The sequence below is a fragment of the Athene noctua genome, chromosome 1 (assembly GCF_965140245.1).
Source record: "Athene noctua chromosome 1, bAthNoc1.hap1.1, whole genome shotgun sequence".
Classification (NCBI taxonomy): Eukaryota; Metazoa; Chordata; class Aves; order Strigiformes; family Strigidae; genus Athene; species Athene noctua.
In genome coordinates, this window is record NC_134037.1 from 159,412,344 (window position 1) to 159,424,062 (window position 11,719).

General features: G+C 35.8%; 1 protein-coding gene across 7 annotated transcripts in view; it reads left to right on the top strand.

Moving 5' to 3' along the window:
* GABPA (GA binding protein transcription factor subunit alpha) overlaps nucleotides 1–10,841 on the top strand; it is a 34,148-nt gene extending 23,307 nt beyond the window's left edge. For all 7 annotated transcript variants that reach the window (XM_074902263.1, XM_074902243.1, XM_074902294.1 and 4 more), the window contains 4 exons: nucleotides 547–603; nucleotides 1,600–1,740; nucleotides 3,664–3,856; nucleotides 7,897–10,841. In XM_074902263.1, the coding sequence (XP_074758364.1) occupies nucleotides 547–603; nucleotides 1,600–1,740; nucleotides 3,664–3,856; nucleotides 7,897–8,125 (620 nt within the window). In that variant the 3' untranslated portion in view covers nucleotides 8,126–10,841. The remainder of the gene's footprint in view (nucleotides 1–546; nucleotides 604–1,599; nucleotides 1,741–3,663; nucleotides 3,857–7,896) is intronic.
* The last annotated feature ends 878 nt before the right edge of the window (nucleotides 10,842–11,719 follow it).

The window sequence follows — 11,719 nt, forward strand, 5'->3', positions numbered from 1 at the left end:
TGTGATTATTATAATTATTCAAGGGGAGAAGTACATGGTCTTCTTCACAGTGTCCGCTCTCTCCAGGGCATGTGCTGTTAAGCAAAGTCCAGGTGTCTACTTTCTAAATCGGCAAGATCATCCTCTCTAGACAGCATCTCTGAGTCCTTTTGTTCAAGTTTGTTTGCCTAAGTGCCCATTCAGGGCTTTGCTTTTAATTCATACCCCCGGGCTACCTGCTACTTTCTTATCATAGCCAATCCCCAAGCTATTTGGTAAGCTACACTGAATCCACAGAACAAGTCTGGACAAGCAGGATTCTTAGACAACGTTCAGAAATCATCATATGTTGCTATAAGTAAATAATTTGCAAGAAAAGTGGTTATTTCTCTGTATCAGATATTAAGTGTCTCTATTCATAAGACCATGAGCTATGCATGTCTCTTGAAAACTGATACTAGATTTTCACTTTTTTCCTCTATGAAACATGAGAAGTTTTGATCTTTGGGTGACTTGAAATTTGTGGGTTAAATAAAAACTTGCTTATTATTTCTTCCTAATTTGCAGATGTGTTGGCTAGCCAAGAACACTCTGGAGAAATAGCAACTGTTACTATTGATCAGCGTAAGTACTTCTGTCAGCAATTAATTCACACAATTAACTGTTTGCAGGCTTAGCACTGTACTTTGGTTCAGTGCTATAATAGTACAACATTTAGAAATTCACTTGAGAGAGAGCAGTGTTCCTTGATGAGGGGAAGAGGGCATAGTTTAAACTTAAAAGCAAAATGATCGATTTCTTGATATTTTGTTACTGGCTAAAAGGTGGTGTATGATCTGAACTTTGAAAGTTTCTAACTCTCACTTTGGATGATAAATTTTCCACTGTCTTGAAATAAGCTGCCTAGGATACATATTTGAGGTCTTGAGTTGTTCTGGTTTTTTAGGTTATATATTGCATTAATGAATAGATACATTAAAATGTTATGATTTCAAGAGTGTTTCCAGAAGCTGAACAGGAGCGTGGAAGGCAGGATTTCCTTAGAAACCAGTACTAGGAAAAATACATTGAAATAACTTTCCACTTATTTGAAACTCATTCTTCCAGCTGAAGCGGTGTCATCAATTATTAAAATAAATCAATTTTCAGAAGACTTATAAGCAGCTTATATGTTAAATAGATAGACTATGCATTGCATCCTCTTATACCATTGCAATAGAAGGGTATTTAATTGCTGTTTGAATAGCAGCTGTGGTGGATCGTACAGTGACTATAGAGAAAAGTGCATTAGGGCAGACCATATGGGAACAGCATAAAGATGACAACGAAGGCATGAGGGTTTTTTTTTTTAATAGAAACATGAATAGACATGATGATAGTAAACTAAAGCTGATGTTTCATGTGTAATGTGGCATCTCTACTACAAGTCTAAAACCACAGTGTCTGCTGTAAGAAGTCTTTGCATTATTCTTAGCATTGTGATTTATACAGTGTGTCTTTTTAGCAAAGGAAAAAAAAATAGCTCCTAGATGTTATGATAATACAGGTAATAAATAATATATGCCTATTTCTGTGCCAGCAATTTATAATTGATGTTCTGCAATGTTCTCTGCTTTACAGCTGTGCAGATTATTCCAGCATCTGTACAGCCTGCTACCCCAACCACCATTAAAGTAATAAACAGCAGCGCAAAGGCAGCTAAAGTACAGAGAGCTCCAAGGATCTCTGGGGAAGATAGAAGCTCCCCTGGGAACAGAACGGGTATTGTCTCCATTATTTTTAAATGCAAATGCAGTAAACAGTTACTCATTAATTTGAATTACAGTTTTGTAGAACATGTTTTTGTCACTCTAAACGTGAGGTTTTAGAAATCCATGTGGTATGCAGGGGACCATAGCTACAAAATACTTCACAAGCCCAGGCAGACCTGGCAGGTTGGTTAGTTCACAGAGGTACTGTGTTAATGTGGTGCTGCAGCTTTTCAGTCCTGCGGTAAATAAAATTAATAAAACCGTTCTCTTCCTGTGACTTAACAGTCTGCCCTCTCAAACCACTGCATAGCATTTATTAATGCTTTTAACTTCTTTCCACTTTTCATTTCCAGAAAGGGGAGAAAATAAACTGTGTGTTGTAGAATTCTAGCCTAGCTACTACTTTCTCGTCCTCTTCCTTTCCACTCCCCACCCTACCCCCCAGTTTCATGACTTCAGAATTTGGCAAGTTTCAGATTTCTTGTTTTGTTAAATGAATGCACCTTCTAGAAAACTGCACAGTAAATCTGCAGTTTATTTTTGCAACTACTGTTATTTGTACATACTCTTTGATTATTAATAATTCATCTTCATTTCTTTTTGTTGTTGCTGTCATTTTTTTGCTTTGGTTCTCCACTGTTGTGAATTTTTCTGTTAAATCCTTTCCTCTCCTTCCCCTTGAATTTTTGCTTGGTTAAACTCTCCATAAGAGTCTATTATAATGTCATTTGGGATTCTTAGGCCAAGATGTTACCAGCTGACATCAGTGGGGAATACTCTGTTTCTCTCTTCAGACATGAGGTCTGCTATCTGTATCTCATTGAAAATTTAGGAATTTAACTGCAGATACTCGAGTTAAAAAGAAATTGTGAGAAACGCTCAGTTGCCAGTTATTAACGGCTCAGACAGGATGCGGTCTGAAGCACTCTCTATTCTTGCAAGACCGGGCGCCCCAACCAGGCGGACGCGCCTAACAGCCATGTTTATATGCAGTGGTTTATATCCCTTTCTCCCGACCGCGAGTTCCGTCCCCTGACTCCTCATTGGCTGAGTACTACAGGGTGTACAGACTTTCTGAACCGCCTACCGATACGTCCCTTCATGTATGTGTTCATACGTCGCATGTTCATGGAAACGAACCTTGGCTTTGTCCAGGGCGGAGAAGTTAATATGCATGAGCTCATCACGCAAGCGTACTAAGACAGAAAAGTTCGAAATTCAGGTTCCCCATGTCTTTTGGTAACTGCATCCATCTAAAGCCGTTTCTAAGTACTGGGTCATCACAGTTGACAAAAAGACACACGTCTTCTAGCCCCAGGCCAGGGATTTCAATGGTTGTGAATTGCTCTCGTTAATTGCTCTGGTGAATTGCTCTTGCCATTCCCATCAGGCTTATTATGCGAAAACAACATTCTTTTCCTTACAAAATCTTAATAATTGGACATGAAAGATGTTAAATTGATGTAAGCTGAAGTTTGGTTTTTCTTTTATTTCTAATATTTCATGAAAATTGGAGACTAAGCTATTTTTTATAAAAACAGCTTCTGTTGCATATATGTGTGTGTGTGTGTGTGTTTATATGCCTGAAGAGGAATAAGCAGCTCTTGCTAAATCTGTTGTTCTACTGGATAGATGTGTGTCTAAATGACTGTGTGTAGCGTTATGTAATTTTTGTACGTTCTAGGGACAGATTTATGAGAAATGTTGTTTATTTTTTTCTGTATTCATCAGTTTCTTTTTTTAATAGATTAATACTGATGTATTTGCAAGAAAATGTTTTAAAAATAATAATTAGAAGAAATTAAGAGCAAGTTTTCCTTCCATCATATATTATATGTTGGTCTACTTTAATATGTTAGTTGGAAATTTTTAGCTGTGAGGGGAACATAAAAAGCACTAATTGAAATGTATCTTGCTATTCCTATGTCAACAGGAAACAATGGCCAGATCCAGTTGTGGCAGTTTTTATTAGAACTTCTCACTGACAAAGATGCTCGGGACTGTATTTCTTGGGTTGGTGATGAAGGAGAGTTTAAATTGAATCAGCCTGAACTGGTTGCGCAAAAATGGGGGCAGCGCAAAAACAAACCCACAATGAACTATGAGAAGCTTAGTCGGGCTTTGAGGTAAGACTAACTTTAGGAACTGATCAGGTATGAAGTAATTTGCTTCCACTTGGATACTTTAACATAACGCAAGACTTGCAGCTTTTTTTAGTAAAGGGATAAACAGATCTTCTGAAGCTATGCCTTCCCTTCAGATCATACTAGTTTTAGGAGCAAGGTATTTGTTGGGGTTTTTTTCTTTCTTTTTTTTTCCTTGTTTTTGTTTTTCTTGGTGTTTTTTTTTCTGGGTTGTTTTGTTTTTTTTTTTTTTTTTCCTTGTGTTTGTTTGTTTTTTTTCCTGGGTTTTTTCGTTTTTTTTTTTCTTGGGTTTTTTTTCATGTTTTTTTTTTAAAGAAGCCAATACAATAACTTCTTGAAAATATTTTTTTTTTAAGATTATTAAACACTGACATGATAGTTAATTTGGGTAGCACACTTTCAGAAATATTTCTTTGTGATGTATCTTCAGCATTTATGTTTTCAGTAGTATGCCAAACAATATTGATTATTGGTGAAAGATACAGAAATCTGTGAATACTCTCAATTATTGACTTATTTTTATATTTCACAGTTTATTTGTTCGTGTTCCTCTTGTTCTTGTTATGGTATTGTCACCGAAAACTGGGATAAAATAACTTATCGACACCAATTTGATGCAGATAAGCAGACACTTCTTTATTGACGGCCGGACGTGTAGGGGAGTGCTCTCACCAACAACACGTGCCAGGCACCAGAATCATACACCTTATATAGAACTTACTCATACATATTCATTAAGTATCTGTACATAAACGTACAATCTCCAATAAATCATTAACATATTCTCCTCCTATTTCTGAATCTGCGCAGTAAAGCTTAGAAATGTCTAGAAATGGTCTGGGGTGTAATGTGAGTAGGTGGCCCATGAGTCGGTGGTCGCAATCTCCCCCTGCCGGAATTACCTTTAGCTTAAGGACATAGTTTACTTGGCAGGTACCTGCAAGCTGTTACGGTTACTGCCCTCAGTTCCCATTAATCCTGGACCTTGACAACTACTTGCATTCTTCTAGTCTTATGTATGTATTATAAATCAGTTTACAAACCATCTTGTATTTTGTTACCTAGGTTCTAACTGTTCCTACTAAACAATTACAACCAATCCCTTCAGCCTTGGTACAGGGCTGTACAGGGAATTTTACAGTAGCAGTCGGTTGTTAGATTCAAAATACAATAATGTAAAATGATTTTTACTAAAATATCTCTTAATTCTATACTTATATTAAAATCAAACCAATTTAATTTCAGTTGATAATAAAATCAGTAACAGTATGAAGTGGATACGTTCCTGTAATTACATAATTGGTAGTAGTTTTCTGTATGTAACAATTTTTTCTGTATGTAAAAAAACTTTTTCTAAGTTCAGATGTTCATTGATATATTCCATTGTTCTTAAAGTAGGGATGTTAAATTGAAAAATACAGTTGACAGGTAAGTTTCAATAGTTGCTGAAATTCCAACACAATGAACTTTTATCATCTGAAGAAATGGAAACTTTTCAGGCTGTCTTTATTCCATCGTGATTTTGTAGTTTGACGTTGGTAAAAGGGACTTCTGTTATTGAATCACTGTAGGTGATGTGCTTGAAGAGAGGGAAGAATGCAAGTACCTGAATTTTAGACTTTTTTTCCCTGATTATTTTGGCCCCTGGAATAATTTGAAGATTTATCCAAGTTCTCTGAAATCATTAAGACTGAACTTCTTATTTCTTATTCTGATATGGTTAAATCTATTTCTCTTGACTAGTTTTCAAAAAAGGTATTTACTGCCTAATCCTTCAAATTATTGAAGCAGTTTTAGGAACTGTTTTTAGATGAAGATGCGTATTGGTTGAAGTCTGAGATCTAAGATTGACTTTTTAGCATTTCCACTTTTGGCTTTTTTTTTTAATGGAAGTAAACTCATCTAGCATTGTTTAAAAAAAACCCCATCAACTTATATTTAAAAATGCTATGAGAAATGATGGTAAAGTTGCCATATTCTGGCTTTCTTTAGTCTTTTAGGGAGGATTTAAATAACATCAATATGTGTAATGCTGAATTTTCACTTTCACTGGGGGAGATCAAGGTCTAAAAGACCAGGAATGGTGCAGAGTCAGTAAAGAATTACTACTCGTTTACATGAACAGGAGGAATCAGAAGAAACTGTCAGGCACCAGATAAACAGCTTAACTATTCCCTTTTGTTTATCTTGTAACTTCTTTAGGCACAGTATTGTGCATGCCAGAATTATTATATGAGCTTGAGAGGAAAGTGGACAAATTAATGAAAAAGAAATATTTTGAAGGATATTAGGTATGGAAAGACACAACTTCTGGAAGTTCCTGAGCCCCAGATCATTGGAAGCAAGGAGAAGAGCATTGATATATACTTACTGTACTTCCATGCTTTTCCTTAGGCATCCTTTTTTGGTCTGTTGGAGTCTATAACCTGTTCTGGACAGATTTTAGTCTGGTCTTGTTTGGCTGTTCTTGCATTATTTATATATTAAATTAGAATGTTACTTTTTTTGTAGGATCACAGAATCCCTTGGGCGGGAAGGGCCTCAGGAGGTCTCTGGTCCAACTTTTTGCCCGAAGCAGGGCCTTTCCAGTAGACCTGCTCCCCAGCCTGTATTGTTGCTATACCATTCCCATATTTCCAACCGGGTTCTGTGAATCTATATGTTTGTGTACTGAAGGTATATGTGAAAACTTTCTGGAACATAAAAATGATGTAAATGATGCTAATGTGGTTTGGGTTTTGTCAACAAACACCACAGAAGATCTCGAAGGCAGCTGAAGAACTTTAGAATAATGTTTTTATCACTGGGATATTAAACAGATGTCTGCACAGTAATTTGCATAAATCACTATTAGAGAAGTTTTGCATTTATATTTTATTCACAGAATTACAGAAATCACATTCCTCAAAATGTTGCCATTTTGGCAGCTGCATCAATATTGACATGTTTTCTAACACTTGAATGTCTGAAGGGATATTTAATTCTTCTTGCTACTCCCATGATAAACACTGTTGCTAAGCTAAAGTTTTATTAAATGGTGGTACATTTTGTTTACTAATGTGCTGAAATTACTGTGTCAATTGTTTGTTAATAAAGAAAATGATGTTGGTATTATTGAGAAATGTGCTAGCTCTTCTGTCCAGCTGTAGGAAAACCAAGCAGTATAGAAACGAGGGCAAGGTGAAAAAATAGAGCAGTGCTTTTTCTATATAGTCTAATCTCTCATCCTGTCTTTGCTTTGGTCCTGTTGCTTAGATCCTGACCCTCAAAAGTCAGAAATTAAAAGGGGTTTTTTTCAGAATTTGAGGTGTCTGAAGAAATTTGATTGGATTCTTAGTAATTGATTCCTTTTCCACTAGGGCTGGGAGGCAGAAGTTAGTCTTTTAATTGACTTGATTTTGCTCATGAAGGAGAATCATCTTTGCTTTATAAGCATGTCACTCAGAGGATTGAGTTGTAGACAGTCAAGAAATCTGGGCTCATTTGTACTACATTTGGGTGAGGATTTTGAGGAAATGAAATTGTGTGGGGTTTTTTGTTTGGTTGGTTAGTTGGTGTTTCTTTTTTTGTTGTTGGTTGGTTTAGATTTTTTCCAAATTTATCTCATGCTTGTTAGGCTCATCAAGTCCAAGTTATGTCCCAGCCACTTGGGTATTTTAATGAGAAATACGATGTGTTTTATTAATGCCTTCAGTGAGACAAGAACAGCAACAAAACCGTAAAATTCTAACTTCTGTTTTATTGGTATCACCTAAAGTTTTATAATGCCTCTGAAGTATAGTGGGTCGTATAGACTTTGTTATCTTTACTGCATTTCTGCCCAGTCTAATAATTTTTTTTGTGACACAATGTAAGAAGTATTCATAGTTTTTAGTTATAATATATAATAACATATTTATTATATGAGAGTCTTGATGAGAAAAAGACTAATATTTTGGCCTCCAAGTGACCTTAAATAAATAACCAATTCATACGGAAGTTGCAGATGCTGAAAATTTATATTGATTTTTTTTTTTTTATAGGTATTACTATGATGGAGACATGATCTGCAAAGTGCAAGGCAAGAGGTTTGTGTACAAATTTGTCTGCGACTTGAAAACTCTCATTGGATATAGCGCAGCAGAGTTGAATCGGTTGGTCACAGAATGTGAACAGAAGAAACTAGCCAAGATGCAGCTCCATGGCATTGCACAGCCAGTTACAGCAGTGGCACTAGCTACCGCATCCCTCCAAACAGAGAAAGATAATTAAGCACTAGGACCTGAAAGCGGAAGCATGAGGCCTTTCCTATGTAACCAGAGCAATTGCTGCTCTTAACCTTTAGCAGAATTGGAAACTTCTTTTGCTTCTTGACAGTACAACATAGAGCATGATTTTCTGTAAAGAACTGGGACTTGCATAAATTTGGATCTTTTAACAGCATATATTTCAATATAAGTTAAGGGATCACCACAACTTCTACAACTTCGAATCAGGGCCTCTGTGGTATGCAATCTGAAATTGGTGAGAAGGGTTGAACTGGTCAGCGCTCTGTCTCCACAGCTGTACAAAGTAATTTTTGCAGCGCTTTTAATAAAAATGAAGTACCTACTGCAAGCAGGCTGATCAGTTGTCTCAACTCAGTCCTGTCCAGTCTTTTGTTCTCTGCTGAACTACCAAATGGCATTTGATGCTTTCGAAGTTAAACGTGTTCATTATTCTCATTTAATCAAGCAGAGCTGAAAGGCACATTAAACGTGATAAAGCATCAGGTTCTTAAAATAGCTTCTGTGTTTTTTAGCGAAGAAAACTAAGACTAGACCGAACTGAAGATCAGTGCTGAAGAAGGAGATCCAGGTTTAGATCTGGCTTAGGTGAAAAGCCAATTATGAGTATTTCATTGTAATGTGTAGATAATATGCATATATGAGGGCAAGTACCTGTTTTGAAAGACATTGTTAATGCTAACCATTTAGCAAAAAGTGAAGACAAACTTCTTCCCCTGCTGCCACCCCTGTCAGGTGATTTGAAAACTTGAAAAAATAGGCCTCACCCAAAGAGTAGTTTGTTTTGGTGGGGAGTTTTAATGCGCTATTCTATAAGGTGCTTATGCCTACGTGGTAGTCAACCTTAGTAACTGAAGACTTCAGTTAATCACAGTCAGTAGTCCCTTTTTAGAATCAAAATGCAAGTTGAAAATAGTTTTACAGAGAACTGCAGTTTGATTTCCAAATTATTGTACAGTCTGTCATATATTAAAATAGAAAGATGTATTTTTTATTTAAAATTAATTCTTTCTGAACTTCAAGTGATGTTTTTGAAGTTTCACAAAAATCAAATGCACGCTCCAGAGGTGGGAGCAATTTGAAGTCTGGATGACGAACAGAAGTACTTGGAATGTATCCTGAATTCTGAGCTACAGAGAGTACTTTATGCAAACACATGTGCAGTAAAAAGTCAGCTGCAACTTTTGAGCTTCTGTAATGATACCTATTAGATTATTTCTTTTGATGGCTGATAATGGGTGTTATTTTGGGTTTGCTTTTGCCCCTTCATGTTCCTAACAGTATAAATACTATGTCACCATGCATATTTTCCAGCTTTTTATGAAAACCCCTTGGTAACACTTGAACTACTAAAATGCAGATTTATAAGGGAAAACCTTTCATTCTATGGAGGATTGAGCTACTCTTAAGTCTTAAATCAAAAGTGCTCGTACAGTGAGGTTCTAAACATAAAATGTGTTTATACTGAGTAGCGAGAGCACTGGGCTGTCGCTCTTGGTCTGAAGAGGAAGGGTCATACTTGCAGGCAGAGGGCAAAGAACACAGAAGACTCATGTATATTTTAAAGATGCTTTGAGGACAAAGCTTTTCATTTGTAGGTGGATGTTCATTGGCAGATAGTTTTTACTTAACTAGAAATGTTGCATGTAGTTCTAGCGTACTTTTTTTCACCATCGCTATTGTACTTTTTTTTTTTTTTGCCATATTCTTTCAGTAACTCTTGTTTTCATTCTTGAACTCTTAAAGCACTCCATCTACTGAGTGTGCTGGTTTGGTTTTTGGTTTTTTTGGGTTTTTTTTACATCTCAAGCCCTGAGTAAAACATGTAAATGCATCTGTCACGAGAGGTCAACCAACAATCCATTTATTACTGTTACAGTAGTCTGATCCCACAAGCTGGCAGGTGTTTCAGGTGACTTACGCAGATAGACGCAGGTTTGCTTACGAAGAATATGATGAAGCTGATAATTCGGTGGCAGCAACTATGTGTGTAACACTGCTCATTACCGAGCAGAAGTCCAATGCAAGTAGCTAGTTTTATTTAGCAGAGTTCATGAGAGGCCTTTTTAGTTAAAACACAGTATAAAAAGAAGAGAAGCTTAAAATAACAGCTTTCTAGATCAAACTGGACTGTGGGAGGATAAACTAACTGCAAAATTGAAATGTTCTATCAATACTTTATCCCCCTGCATGTTCTTGTTACATTATAGGCCCCCTAGGGGAAGTTTCTGATATCACACTTTCTTTGTAAATACATCTTATTATTATTTTGCAGCTTTTCAGTAGGTATGATAGTCCTTTGGGTTCTTTGTTGTGGGATCATCTGCTTTTCCACCATGTCCTAATTAGTAAAGATGGAATCTTTCAAACGGTATAAAATCACTGTCACATTCTCTGTAGTTAAGGGAAAAATCTGTGACTAACTTGATGTCTTCAATAAAATAAAAGATGTAGAATATATTGTCAAAGGTTGTTCTGTTGCTGCCAGAAGGAAAACATAGAATATTCCCATTTTTTTGTAAAATGGAAGGGTTTTTGCATACTTTTTACTCTTTAAATAAAGACACTTATACTCTGCTAATAACTATGTATTTCTTTTGTGTTTTGCATTTTTTTGGTAATTTTACATGAAACAATTATTTTCTATTTTTACTCTAAAATATTTGTGCATAAAATGTCAATATAGTAAAATAAAAATGTTATCCAGCTAATGCCTTTTGACTTCTTAATTTTTCAGAAAGTAATTTCTAATGTCATTCAGGTGCAGTTTAAAGATGAATACATGCACTTTATTCTCATTACTCTTAAGATCACAAGCTCATTACAGGAAGAAGGCAGACTTACCTTATTTTCTGAAAATGCATTTTTGACACAATACTTGGCTATGTGGTTCTACTTTTAAATGGAACGCTGTTCTTCATTACAGTGACAGCTTTCTTTAACATCTTAGTTGTAAATTTCAAAATGGGGCTTTGATAAAAATGATGGGAAATTAATAGTAGGACAAAATGGAGCCCTGTAAAATGGTTTTATGCTTTTAGCTGTGTTTAGATTGGAAAGGTTCCTGTTGATCTATAGACTTTGGACTTTGTTTCATTCTTGCAAATAGCCCCACTTTTAGTGGCCCACTGACAAAATGATTAGTACTGTCCTTTTTAAAAAGAAGATAAAATTCTGATTATACTGCTGTTACCTTATTTTTAAGTTGTGTCTCAATAGAAATATCCTCATTATACCTCTGACCTCCTGCATCTGGACTGGTAAATTAAAGACTGAAATATTTTGTCATCTTTAAACCTACCAGATCACTTGATTTCAAAATGTTTATGCTTAGCTCAGCAGCAACAGCACGTAATAGATTGAAAAGAATTTTTTTGACATTTCAATAGATTGTTGACCTTTTAAAGTACACTTAGAACTGTTCAGTATCATATTAATTGAGGACCTTTTGTTTGTGTTTATAGTTATTAGTATCCTCGTGCTAGTGAGAGTTTATTTTGCGATTCCCACTCTCGGACTGAAATTTTTGTACTGGGAATTAAAAACTAACAGCTTGCAACTGTCGACCTGCTGACATAAG